This window comes from Bos taurus, chromosome 5 (assembly GCF_002263795.3).
Source record: "Bos taurus isolate L1 Dominette 01449 registration number 42190680 breed Hereford chromosome 5, ARS-UCD2.0, whole genome shotgun sequence".
NCBI lineage: Eukaryota > Metazoa > Chordata > Mammalia > Artiodactyla > Bovidae > Bos > Bos taurus.
This window is the reverse complement of record NC_037332.1, coordinates 55979229-55992589: the sequence shown is the minus strand read 5'-3', so window position 1 is coordinate 55992589 and position 13361 is coordinate 55979229. Positions and strand designations below refer to the sequence as shown.

The following is a 13361-nucleotide window of genomic DNA, read 5'->3' as shown; positions in this document are numbered from 1 at the left end:
GAAGTTTCCTCATCCTATCCCAGGCCCTCAGCTCAGACTCACAAAGGTGGAGACGGCTATCTGGGAGACACAGGATTTAAAGGGATGTCCTCAATACAGAACACCCCCCACCCTCGCCCCCACCAAAGGCTACCCAACAGAGATCACTGGAAATACGTTTTCTCTTCTTTGCCCCAGTCAGGGAAAGACTCTGGTGAAGTTGGTGAGCATCAGCTGGACGACCTGCCCAGGGTAGAGGACATGGGCCACTGGATCCGATGTCTCCTGCTCCGGCCGAAATAGGGTTGGTCCAAACACAATTCCCAGGTTGTGGGGGGTCATGCGGTTCTTGTCTGAGTGTGCTATCACCCTGTGGGTAAAAGCCAAGAGACGGGGCCATAGTATAGCAGCTTTGCCACTTCAAATAAATCTAACCCATCAAAGGTTTGAGGACGAATCCACTTTGGGGCCCTTCCATGTGGTAGTTGAAGAAAACCAAGGAAAGAGCCACCAGGGGGACAGAGCTGAGATCAGTGGAGAAACCTTCAGGATTCAACCTTCATGACGCAACCTAGGATATACCCGCCTCTTCCTGACTTCAGAGACTGCCCCTAGAGTCCTCTCTGCTCAACATTTGGGAGGTTTTCATTCAAATGCCTATCCTCTCTCAGAGGTCACTGCCCAGCTCTGCCAAATAAGTCATCCCCACTGTCCCAGTGAAAGACAAAGGCAGAAGGAAGTTTTCCTTCTTTTCCCCTTATTTCTCTCACAGCATCCCTGGACTTGTCTTGTTCCCTAGTTCCTCATTTGATGCTGATTGAGCAAAAAAGGTTTTGACCCTGGCAATATATCCTCTGCACAGAGTGCCTATTTCCTCAATGACCCACTAACCTTCGGTGTTTCCCTACCTTCTCCCCATCTGAACACAGGGTCCCGGCTGCAGGCCCCACCCCACCCTCCCCTGACATGAACAAAGATATTCAGTCTTCCTGACCTGCATAAATGCTCCAGGAGGTACCGCAGAGTGTCATGGTTGGGCTTTGGCATTGAGCTTATTAATTCTTGTATTTGAGAGAGGCACTGTTCTGATTCAGTGAGGGCTAGAGAGAAAGAGTGACAGGAAGGGCATGGGAGTGAGGTTAGGAAAGGTGTTAGGGCAGAGTGGGTAACCTCAGTATCCTTTCTGGTGCTTGGGGAAGACATCATTAATCGGTCATAGCTTTCTTTCTCACGGAGTCCAACTACAATCTTAGAATTCTTTTTAACTCAGCCCTCTAAACACTCACACACACACACACACACACACAACTGGAGTGGGCACATTAATTGAAAATTAATTTCCATCTCTGTATTCAGGCTGGGACAGAGGAGTGGAAGGGAACCTCTACTCTACTCTTCTATCACTCATGCTTCCCCCCTGCCCCGTATCAAGGCTCTTGCCCAAAGCTCCCATCCTTTACCAACGGCAGCACGAAAATCGGGCAGCAGTAGTGAGGGCACCAGAGGCTGGGGTAGCTCCCTAAGAAAAAGTTTCAGGGCTCCTGTGATCACATGAATGTCATCCCATTCAGCACTGTCCAAATCTAATCGGCCTTCTGGAAGGAGAAGGAGGTACAGAGGGGCTCAGGGCTCATGAAGGGTTAGAGGGACCCAGAGACTGAGAGATCAGGAGTTTAGGGAAAGATCCAGTGAAGGCAGACCATGGAGGACCTAGTGGGGTCCACAGTGGGGCAGAGATCGGGATGAGAACAACCCCCCACCCCAGGAGCAGGACATGGGGGAGCCCACAGGGAGCAGGGATGGTATGGAAGACTTTTAAAGGTTGAAGGGGCCTTCCATGGAAGTACCTTGTCCTGGCTGTTCTGGAAACATGTACCTCCCATCGGAAGTGATGGCCCGTTCTGCAACAAGTAAAAGAAATCAAGAGCTAAGACATATAGCTCCAGCCAGAAGACCTCCCCGGTTCTGCCAGCTCCCTCACTCAGACCTTTGGGTTCTAAGACATGAATTTCTTAGTACCACCACCTGCCCACAGCCTTCTCACCTCTGTCCACCAAGAAGCGAAGCTTCTGGACCACTGCCAAGTTCCCGCTCACCCGGTAAATGCCATCCACATCCAGACCTGGGAGATGAGGCAGGGAGCAGATAAAGATTCTTGATCTAAAATGTGTGCTGGTGAGGGTGGAGAGACAAAGGGCACACTAGGGTGGGGGAGGTGGGGCTTTGGCCGGTTAGAAGGGGGAGACTCTGGGAAAGTGACCTCTCTTGTCCACAGCAGCAACGCAGAGCCGCACAAAGCTGGGCACGGTGTCCCCCTCCCGCTGGCACAGTGACTCCAACTGGCAGCCGAACACCTGGTCTGGGGAGACACAGAATGAGGTGGGAAGCCAGTGATGGTGTCACCCATGGAGGCTCTTTCCAGCACAGGTCTTCACCCCAAAGTTGGGCTGGCTCTCCTGCCTGCCTGAGCAAGGAGGTACACCCCCTCCCTGCAACAATCAGCTGTAGGGAGCAAGCCAAGGGGGAAGTATTGGTCTCAGAAGACTGCTGATCTAGTTCTGGGAAGCTCTACCCTGAGCCTCGCTGAAGTTTTCTCATCCAGGACAAGCTGATGCCCAGATCCGGAATGTAAATAAAAGTGCTTGCAGAAACACTGAAGTAGGCACGAACGAAGGAGAAGGGTACCAGGCGGTCCAGCCCCCCTCACCTCGGAGCAGACCCCGCTCCTGCAGGGTTTGCAAGGGCGGTCTCTTGGCGATTAGCCGCTTTAGTTTATTCCGCACGCGGTTCTGCTCCGCTGTTTCGGGACACCGACCTGCAGCAGCAAGTGCAGCGTGAGGGCGGCGGCGGCGGCGGCTCGGAGGAGCGGGGTAAAAGCCCCCAGGCCCGCCCCTTACTGGAGCTCCGGCGGCCGCCGATCCTTAGCAGAGACTTGGACACTGGTTCCGACTCCTCTTCCTCGTCCTCCCCGGGGCTCAGCTCCTCCAGTTCCGCAGGTCCCGAGCCTGACAGACGCCCCTCCAGGGGGTTCTCTCGATCCTAGATCCGCACCGCAGTGTTAGTCGCTCAGTTGTGTCCGACTCTTTGCGACCCCATGGACTGTAACCCGCCAGGCTCCTCTGTCCTTGGGATTCTCCAGGCAAGAATACTGGAGTGGGTTGCCATGCCCTCCTCCAGGGGATCTTCCCGACCGAGGGATCGAACCCGGATCTCCTGCATTGCAGGCAGATTCTTCACCGTCTGTGCCACCAGGGAGGCCGCACCGCAAGATGGGCCGAATCAGAGTTGGGAAGAGAACCAGGAGAGAGAGACATCTGCACCGCCGACCCGGCTGCTGGGGTCCCCTACCTCCCAGGCCTACCCTCCACCAGGAGGCCACTGTGTCCCTCATCCATGACCCCTGCATCCTACAGTTCCTCCTCCACTCCTTCTGCCCGCCCACTCCCACCCCTCTCACCAGGCGTTCGATGACCGCCCGCAGCGCGCTGTGCCAGGCTCGCAGCTCAGCCTCCTGGTCAGACTGAAGCAGGAATTCGTGGCCCGGGACCGTGCGGATCTGAGGGGCCCGCGGGGAAAAGCAGGGGAGGGGGGGCGGTCAGCGGGAAGGAGCAAGAAAAGCAGGGAGGCCGAGCGGGAGACCCCCGAGTGGGAAATTAGGGGCGAGCCCTCGGGGCTGGTGCGCATTGGGTTGGGGGGACAGGGGAAATGAGAGGGCGGGCACTCACGTGCAGGACGTGGCGGCGGCTGGACAGGTGGCGGCCGTGGGCCAGGGCCGCCCCCCGCAGGTCCACGCTGCTCTCGGGCCGGCTACCCGCTGGTCCCTGGCAACGAGGGGGGAAACTGAGGCCAGGGCGCTGCTCGCCTCACTGCCTCCCTCACCCGGAGGCCTGCGAGGACTGGTGACCTTGCCAGCCCCACCTCCGCCCCCGCAGCTGGCCTAAGGTGAGTAGAAAGGGTGCCGGAACCCCTCCAGCTCCCCGCCCCCTGCGCCCCTCCCTCACACTCACCCAGGCAGTGGCGGGGGCGGTCGGCGGCGGTTCTCGGTAGAACACCAGGCTGTTACCCGCTAATACCACCCAAGAGGGGCCCCAGTTCTTCCTGCAGGGGCGGTGGTAATAGAGCAAAGGTCATTGAGAGTCACATAGAGGAGGGCCTCTCCCAACCCTCCGCGCTACCCGCGAACCCTCCAGCCGCAGCCCGGGCTGTGTTCCCAGTTCTCACCGGAGCTTGCGCCCGCCCTGGGCGATCTTGGTCATATTGAGCAGGCCCGACTTTTCCACCTCCTGGGAAGTGGCAGGAAGGGCCTCAATAAGTCACCCAGCGCCCCCACAGTCACCATGGCTCTCCCCCAGGGGATCTCCCAGGAGTGAGAACCTTTAAGGTTTGACCGGATGGGTGCTCGGTGAGAGAGTACCCAGAGATCACTCAGAAAGAGGAAGGCCTTTCTGCAGGAGCAAGAACTGGGGGCTGGGGCAGGGAGGATCTTGGCGTTCACAAGGAAAACAGAGACTTACGTGAGGGTCATCTAGGACCGTCGGCAGAGGCCGAGGGCACTGCAAAGATGAAGGCTTGCCAGGGTCCAGCTGGGAGGTGCGTCTACAGAGGTAGGGTGAACCCTGAGGGAGGGGATTGGAGAAACAGGTGGGGAAACCTTTAACTAAGGAGTCCCTGGCTGTAGGGGGAAGAGGGATGCGGATGTGGGTGTGAGGCAGGGGGTTGCTGGGGTAATGTCTCCAGTAAAGAGAATATCTCAAGTAAAAGAGAAAGTCGAAAAAGATGGCTTTTCCGAATGTGATCAGGAGGAGGAAGGGATCTCACCTGGGAGTCGAAAAGCTCTGATGTCTTGGGACCAGATTCTTCGTCCTTTGCCTGAGGCTGCAGGATACCATTGTCCCTATTCAACGTCTGTGTCCCCTCCATGGAGCTGGGGTTCTGGACAGAGGGAAAGGTAAAACTGCACCCATCGAAACGCCATCTCTGTTGGCTCTCAAAGCCCTTCTCACAATTTTTTGATTCTTCTGATCTTCTGAGAGTCCCAGTGAGAAAACATGCTACTTTGGGGATCAGGAGGGAAAAGGAGGAGACTCAAGGGACAAGGGACAAGCAGGAGGGAAGGTCTCACCGTCTCTCGGGTTCGAGTGTGGCGTGGGGGCTTCCAGGATTTACAGCCAGTCAGTGAATTTATGTAGAAGCAGCGTCCAGAGTTGGGGTCCAAGTGCTGCTCCCAGGCGTCCAGCCTCTGCAGTGGGGGGCACGAGGGGCTTGAGGGCGGGGACCGGGGACAGCGGCGAAGGTCCACCAGGTTGCAGTACACAGGGGCCTTTGACATGAGGGTCTGGGGTCTTGCCTGCAAGGAAAGGGGGAAGAAAGGTCGTTATTCTGCTGGGCCCCTCCCCAATCTCCTCTCTAACCACCCCCTCCTCTCTCCACCACCATATTCTCACCACCAGCTCCTGTCTGGGTTGACCCAGGTACTGAGGAGGAAACCCTAGTCCCCAGTGGTTGTTTTTTTTTTTTTCTTTGACTCCCTCCCTCACAGACTTTGCTTTTCTCCTCACTTCCTGTTGCCAACTTCCCTCCTCCCCCACCCCACCCCCACCGGAGGACCTCAGGAAAGGGGAACAGGCTTTTCTCAAGTGGAGGGAGGGGCAGCGTCCCACCCTCATATCCTCCAGAGTATAAGGAGATGGAGAGGGGTCAGAGAGCCCTGCTAGCTAGCAAAGTATGAGAGAGGAGGGGCCATTTTTCACCCACTAGTAAGTAAGAGAGAGGTGAAGAGCCAAATCTTCAGGAAGATCAAAGGAGTTACATCTCTAGAAAAAGAAGTTACATCTCTAGAGGAAACTTGCTAGTAACCTGAGCTAGCATGACCGAACACAGCAAAAAAAAAAAAAAACAAAACAAAAAACCCTGCACTGGGCCAGGAGTCAGGAGGCTGAGACAAGGAGAGCAAAGCTGAGCAGGCCTTTCAGTCCCTCTATCATTTTGTAGTTTCCACATAGCCTCAGGATCTTTGCTACTTGCTGTCCCAGAGCTAGAATTCCATCTCTCATCTCGTTTATTTCAGGGCTGTTTCTTTCTCCTTATTCAGATTCAACTCTGTTATTTCCTCAGAGATGCCTCCCTAGACCAGTCATCCTTCACCACATTTAGCTTCTTGGTAGCAATGGCACCCCACTCCAGTACTCTTGCCTGGAAAATCCCATGGACAGAGGAGCCTGCTAGGCTGCAGTCCATGAGGTCGCTAGGAGTCGGACACGACTGAGTGACTTCACTTTCACTTTTCACTTTCATGCGTTGGAGAAGGAAATGGCAACCCACTCCAGTGTTCTTGCCTGGAGAATCCCAGGGACAGAGGAGCCTGGTGGGCTGCTGTCTCTGGGGTCGCACAGAGTCGGACACGACTGAAGCGACTTAGCAGCAGCAGCGCTTATTAGTTTCAAAGGCTTTCTTATTTATGTGTTCATCATCCCCATGGGAATCCCTGGAGGGCAGAGATTCTGTCTGTCCTGTTGGCCAATGTGCCTAGAACTGAGCCCAGCAGTGACAATTGCTCCAAAGAGGTGCTATGACTCACCACGTTGGCATCGGTCTTGGTCAGCAAGTTTTCCTGAGAAAGGGATCTTCCACTTGGTCCTTCCCGGAAGGGCTTCAGGAGGCTGGGCCTCAAGTTGGTAACACTGACACTTCTACACATTTTAGGGGGAAGGGGAGGAGGCTGCTCCGATGTAGCCTGGGCTCTGCCTGGGGGTTCCTGACACAGGTTCATCTCCTCCAGGGAGCCAGGAAGTAACTTTGGCCCTGGAAACAGAGAAATGGAAAGAGTTGGAGGCAGGGTCCCCCCAGGGTTCTTGGCTAGGTCCCCCATCCTGAGGGCTCACAGGAAAAGAGCAAGTGGAAAATTACATGAGATCTAGGAGGCTTGAGACTAGGAAGGAGGGGCAATGGGGACACCACGGAGGGGAGAAGGAGTAGGAGTCGAGGGTCAGCAGAAGCTTGGGGGAAGGAGATCTTTCCAATAATTCCCAGAAGCCAGGGAGGTAGGAAGGCGATGGGGGAGGACCTACTCACCATGAGTCCAGAGAGATTGGCTGGGGGTGATGGTCGTTGGGCTGTGGGAAGGGCTAGATTCCTCTATCATGTAGGCAGCTGGGACAAAGACGGGGCGAGAGGTGGATGGTGCTCCCAGGCGCCTTGCTAACCACCAGTCTGAGTTGGTCTTTCGAAGCAGTAGGAACCTGTCTCCTTCAGCCAAAGACACCTGCCGGCCATCTGCCCCAGTGTAAGTAAAGGCATAGAGAGCACAGAGCTGGGATCCCCTAGAAGGGCTTCGGGACCCCAGCCCCAAGTTTCCCCAGGTGCTTGGCCACCACCGGCCTGATAGCATTGTTGTCAATACCATCACCTATGGGAAAATGGGGTGATGGAGATCCAGAAAAAGACAGGACTGACTGCTTGCAGGCAGAGAGACATGGTTCTAAGAGCAGTTTGGGGCAGAAGATAAGAACAGAAACCCTGTCATGAGAGGAGAGGGTAAGGCAGAAGACCCAAATGGGGGTCAGTAAGAGGTTTTGGGGTCTGAGAAGTCCTGGGTGATGTGTCTAATGAGGAAGTACATAAGTAAGGTGAGAGAGGATGTGGTCAGCAGGGCTGCGAGACCAGCACGGCAGGAAGTCAGAGGAGGGGATCTAGTTGGGTGATTTTCCTCCAAGTACCTTCCGGGGCCCAACAGAAGATCTAGGGACAGGAGGAGCTGGCCCTGAATGGTGATGGGACTCTTGAGCTGAACACAGGAAGATGAAGAGAAAGAATCAGGTTTGAGATAGAACACAGGCAAAGAGTTAATGGATGACAAAGATACAAAAATTTGTGACTCTTTATTAAATTTACACAAGGACCAATATTTCCATTACTGATAGCCACAGACCTGAAGCTGTGTGCTTCCTGTCTGATTCAGAAAAACATCAAGACAGAGAAACAGAGAGCCAGAGAAATAGTAAGATCAAATTGGAGAGAAAGTGGTTAGGAGAAACACAGAGGGGTTCAGTTTGAGGAAAAGGTAAAATCAATTTAGGATGTATTTTGGGGACCTGAGAAACACTGATATGATCCTTGGTACGTAAGTCTCTTGGGTGGGACCCTACTTTAGTGTGTGGGTTCATTAATTCATGCTCTTAACAAGGGTTGGCTGACCACCTCCTGTGTGAAAAGAACAGCGTCAGCTACTGGAGATACGAGAAGGGAAGGAGAGAGACATAGCCCTTGCCCTCTCAAAGCTTAAAGACAGATATCAACTAATGACATAATAAATGTATTAATTACAATTGAATCAGGGACTATGGACAAATAGCACAGGATGCTTTGACAGCTTATGGGGGTGGATGAAGGATTAATGTCCGTTTCTCCCTGGTTGAAGATGGGAACTGACCCCCACTGTCTATTGCCAGAACTTTAAGCCCCAGAACTTAGTGCTTCCTCCTTACCTGATCATTCCTCTTCTCCCCTTCTCTCAGTTTCTCTCCTGCAAGTCACAGGCTTGCTCTCTGGCTTTGGAGACCTGGAATAGGGAGGGCCCCACCTTCTTGGTGACATCAGAGAGCCAGGTCTCCTCCCCTGACACCTGATCTGAGGCCTGGGTTGCCAATACTGGGATTCTGCCTTGGTGATCTTCTTCTTAGTTTGCTCCACTTTCAACATGTGGAGAACCTTGCCCCTCCACTCTCCCTTCCTACTTCCAAAATAGTGACCAAGGAAATGGCTACCCACTCCAGTATTCTTGCCTGGAGAATCCCATAGACAGAGGAGCCTGGAGGGCTACAGTCCATGGGGACACAGAGACTTGGACTGAGTGACTAACACTTTTTTTCTTATTCATTTATTCATTCATCTGGTGGTTGTTAAGTGCTCAAATCTCATCCTCTTCTGCCTTCTCTCCTGCACTTTTTCATCTTTATTGACTCCTTACCATTAGTTTTTATTTGTTTAATGCATTTTAAAATTTTATTATTTATTTAATTAATTTTTGGTTGCACTGAGTCTTCATTGCTGCACTCAAGCTTTTTCAAAGTTACAGTGAGCAGGGGGTGCTCTTCGTTGCAGTGCATGGGCTCCTCATTGCAGTGGCTTCTCTTGGTGCACAGGCTCTAGGTGCATGAGCTTCAGTAGATGCAGCACTCAGTAGCTGTGGCTCCTGGCTCTAGAGCACAGGCTCAGTAGTTGTGGCACATGGGCTTAGCTGCTCTGAGGGATTTAGAATCCTCCCAGACCAGGGATCAAACCCGTCTCCCCTGCATTGGCTAACAGATTCTTATCCACTGTACTACCAGGGAAACCCTACCATTAGCTTTTAAACATATCCAAGTCTCTCCCATCTTTAGACAAACTTCCCTTCATTTACTGTACTCTCTAGTTGCTACCCTATCTCTCTCTTCCTTTTCACAGTCAAATTTCTTGAAACAGCTGCCTACACATGGAGGTCTCTATTTCCTCTCCCTCATTCCCTCACTTTTGCAAGTTCACTCCTCATAGGGTGTGGCCTGCCTCTGCAGAGACATTCTGCAGTCCTTATGTTGCTTGACATCTCAGCAACAACCAATACAGTTGACCTTTCTCTCCTACAAACATTGCTGGTGTCCTTCTTAGCTTTTTTTTTTTTTAGCAATTCCTTCTTTGTTGCATAAGAAAGAACTTTGCTTGTTTCTTAAACCCCAGAAGTCTGTCTAAGATCCTGTGCCCTTTGCCTTCTATATACCATTGGTGGTCTTATTCTCTCCCCAGCTCAAATGACCTCCATATGTCACTGGCACTGTATTTCCAGTCCAGATCTTTCTCTGGAGCTCCAGTCTAATCCATTGTCCACTGAAAAACTCCACTTGGGTTTTTCACAGGTACCACATAGTATGTTCTGAATTGAACTTGTCAGCTTCCTCCATAAACTTGTTTCTCTCGCAGTACCACTATTAAGTTAATTAATTAATTTTTGGGGGAGTGCCACACCAAGCGGCTTGCTGGATCTTCATCGACCAGGGATTGAACTGGGGCCATGGCAGTAAAAGCCCAGAATCCCAAAACCTAGGCTACCAGGGAACTCCCAATTTAAATTTAAATTTATAAATATTTATTGAATGCTTACTATCATACATACCAGGGCAAGAACTCTATGCTAGGCATTATCAATTAAGATGCCCTTTTTTAGCGAATTCCCTGGTGGTCCAGTGGTTAGGACTTGGCCCTTCCACTGCAGGAGGGAGGGCTTCCATCTCTGTTTGGGGAATTAAAATTCTGCATGCTGTGATGTGTAGTCAAAAGTAAAATTGTTGCCCTCTTGTTAACGATTAAAATACAGTGCGATAATCACTATGAAAGGGGAAATACTATCATCTGTTGGAGCACATTGAGGGTGTACCCAATAGCCCAGGCCAGAAATCTAGCAGCCAACCCTAACTGTCTTGATTCTTCAGCACTCATATTTAGCTGATTACTAAATCTTTGCAATCTACTTCCTTTAATCACTATAACTACTGCCTTTTTAAGCCCAGATAATATAATTTCTGAACTAGTCTCCTTGCATATAGTTCTGCTCCTCTCCAGTCCATTCCTGGCACAGTGATGCTTCCAAAACATAAAAATGCCCTGCCACTCCCCTGACTTAACCATTCAAAGGTTTCCCATTTTCCTCAGAGTAAAGTCCAGATTTTACAGTATGGTTTATAGAGACTTTCTCCTATTAGCCTAGCATTTTCACACTTCCTACTACAAACTCCATATTCCAGCCACATACTAATTCCTCACATTCCTAAAATGAATTGAGGTCTCTGGTCCTTTGCATAAGTTGTTCCTTCTGCCTGAAACACTTCCTCTCTCCACTTCCACCAATCTTTATCAGACTAATTCTTAGTCATTAGTTAGATCTCAGTTGAAAGGTCATTTGCACAAGAAAATCTCTCTTAACTCCTTAGAGTCAAGTAAGGGCCCTAACTAGGAGATCCTACAGCAAGCTTTACATTCCCTCATTATAACTTTCATGACACTTTAAGGTTATTTGACTTTTCTAACTTCCCAGAAAGTCTGTGAGCTCTGCTAAGGTAGAAGCCTATTTTGTGAACAACTGTATCTTCAATGCCTTATATAGCTCAAAGTAACCTCTCTGTAGGGTAGAAAGTTTTCCTCATCTGAAAAATGAGAATGACAGAAGCTACCTCACAGTCTGTAATTTTAAAAATAACAATTATTTTCTTAGAACCCATGATTTTATGGGGCAGAGGCTTGGGCAAGGCTCCGCTGGGTGATTCTTCTGTCCCATGTAGTGTTGACTAGGATCACTTGGTGGTATTCAGCAATCAGATAGATGGTGTGGTCTGGAAAGCTTCACTCACATACCTGACACCTTGATGAGGATGGATGGAATGCTGGGATCAGCCGGCACTGTCAACCAGCATGTCAACATGACACCACTCCTGCATGGCAATCTCAGAGTAGTAAGACTTCTTACATGGGAGTTCAATGCTATCAGAGTGTGCCAAGAGGCCTGGGCAGAAGCTGCAAGACTTCTTATGGCTTAGCTTCAAAAGGCCCAGAACCACCACAGAGTGTTTTGAAAATTAAAAATGTGGGTTTTTTTCCATTTAAAAAAATTAGTTCTTTTTGAGAAATATATATTAATTAATTTTATTAATTAATTTAAATTAATAAAATTAAATTAATTAAATTAATTTAAAAGGGATTCAAAGATGATTAAGAAGGTCCCTTTCTCAATTACTGATACGTGCTTCCTAGAATAGAATATACTTATTGCCCCTGGTGGCTCAGTGGTAGAGTCCACCTGACAATGTAGGAGACATGAATTCCAACCCTGGGTTGGAAAGATCTCCTGGAGAAGGAACTGACAACCCATTCCAGTATTTTGACTGAGAAATGCCATGGACAGAGGAGCCTGGCAGCCTACAGTCTGTGGGGTCACAAAAGAGTTGGACATCACTTAGCGACTAAACAATTGCCCAACTCTTAGCCTTCATAGTCCCCTCAATCTACTTTTCTATACGAAACCTCCCTTCCCTTTAATGAGATTGCCAGTCTGCATATGGCTTCAGACTAGTATTAAATCAATATTTAATAGTCACGTTCTCTTTTGTTAATAAGACATCTAAATTAATTTTTAATTGTCACTAACGTTAAGTTGGAGAAGGCAATGGCACCCCACTCCAGTACTGTTGCCCAGAAAATCCCATGGACGGAGGAGCCTGGTAGGCTGCAGTCCATAGGGTCGCTAAGAGTCAGACACGACTGAGCGACTTCACTTTCACTTTCCACTTTCATGCATTGGAGAAGGAAATGGCAACCCACTTCAGTGTTCTTGCCTGGAGAATCCCATGGACGGAGAAGCCTGGTAGGCTGCAGTCCATGGGGTCGCACAGAGTCGGACACGACTGAAGCGACTTAGCAGCAGCAGCAACGTTAAGTTCGGAGAAGGCAATGGCACCCCACTCCAGTACTCTTGCTTGGAAAATCCCATGGACGGAGGAGCCTGGCTGCAGTCCATGGGGTCGCTAAGAGTCAGACACGACTGAGCGACTTCACTTTCACCTTTCACTTTCATGCATTGGAGAAGGAAATGGCAACCCACTCCAGTGTTCTTGCCTGGAGAATCCCAGGGTTGGCGGAGCCTTGCGGGCTGCCGTCTCTGGGGTCGCACAGAGTTGGACACGACTGAAGCGACTTAGCAGCAGCAACGTTAAGTTAGTGTCCCTAACGTAAGTAATTCAGACACGACTGAGTGACTAAGCACATAGTGAAGTCGCTCAGTCGTGTCCGACTCTTTGCGACCCCGTGGAGTGTAGCCTACCAGGCTTCTCCGTCCATGGGATTCTCCAGGCAAGAATATTGGAGTGGGTTACCATTTCCTTCTCCAGGGGATCTTCCCTACCTAGGGATCGAACCCGGGTCTCCCGCATTGGAGGCAGACGCTTTAACTTCTGAGCCACCAGGGAAGCCCTAAGCACACAGCACAACATTAAGTTTATCATAACTCTCAACTCTAGAACTCTGATTCTTATGGACTCGAATCTAGAGTAAGCCATTGCGAGTTGCCTCTGTCATGACAGCGCCACTTCAGCAAGAAAGTGGGGCCCTCGGTTTCTGTCACCGGCTTCTGGCTGCTTTAGAGGATTAAAGTGCGCTGGGCCCTACACGTTAAGGTCTTCTCCGGTCCTCCCATCAATAATGTGTCGCTCTGGCACCGCATCTAAGGCCTCTCCATCTCTATGACACTCCTTTCCTGTTTTCTAGTGTTGCATGATGGGAGAAACAGTCAGCTTTCCGGGAGCCAGGCCAGGGGGACGGCTTCATTCGGGACTCCATTTCCCGGCGTGCCTCGCGGCGGTCGG

At 50.8% G+C, this 13361-nt stretch overlaps 1 protein-coding gene across 4 annotated transcripts; it reads right to left on the bottom strand.

Moving 5' to 3' along the window:
- Nucleotides 1-59: 59 nt before the first annotated feature.
- ARHGAP9 (Rho GTPase activating protein 9) lies at nt 60-13256 on the bottom strand. Of its 4 annotated transcripts, XM_059886954.1 has the most exons (19): nt 13165-13256; nt 8463-8536; nt 7051-7251; nt 6557-6780; nt 5102-5326; nt 4798-4911; nt 4494-4595; nt 4201-4262; nt 3987-4077; nt 3705-3800; nt 3437-3535; nt 2877-3018; nt 2687-2794; nt 2240-2338; nt 2024-2101; nt 1827-1880; nt 1440-1574; nt 974-1079; nt 60-349 (listed from the first exon to the last, which is right to left on the bottom strand). In XM_059886954.1, exons 3-19 carry the CDS (start codon nt 7118-7120, stop codon nt 178-180), a joined length of 1977 nt encoding a protein of 658 aa, XP_059742937.1. In that variant the 5' UTR covers nt 7121-7251; nt 8463-8536; nt 13165-13256; the 3' UTR covers nt 60-177. The 4 variants fall into 4 exon arrangements, with proteins under 4 accessions (XP_059742937.1, XP_002687609.1, XP_059742936.1 ...); XM_002687563.6 differs by lacking the exons at nt 8463-8536; nt 13165-13256 and having other exon boundaries at nt 7051-7524; XM_059886953.1 differs by lacking the exons at nt 1440-1574; nt 8463-8536; nt 13165-13256 and having other exon boundaries at nt 7051-7524.
- Between the last annotated feature and the right edge of the window lie 105 nt (nt 13257-13361).

Bases quoted from the DNA above. Each gene is read 5' to 3' on its own strand.
- ARHGAP9 (XM_002687563.6), bottom strand. From the start codon at position 7,381: ATGGTATTGACAACAATGCTATCAGGCCGGTGGTGGCCAAGCACCTGG. The intron at 6,781-7,050 runs GTGAGTAGGTCC...CTCTGTTTCCAG, and splicing joins CCAATCTCTCTGGACTCATG to GGCCAAAGTTACTTCCTGGC. The intron at 1,080-1,439 runs GTAAAGGATGGG...CTTTCTCTCTAG, and splicing joins CGATTTTCGTGCTGCCGTTG to CCCTCACTGAATCAGAACAG.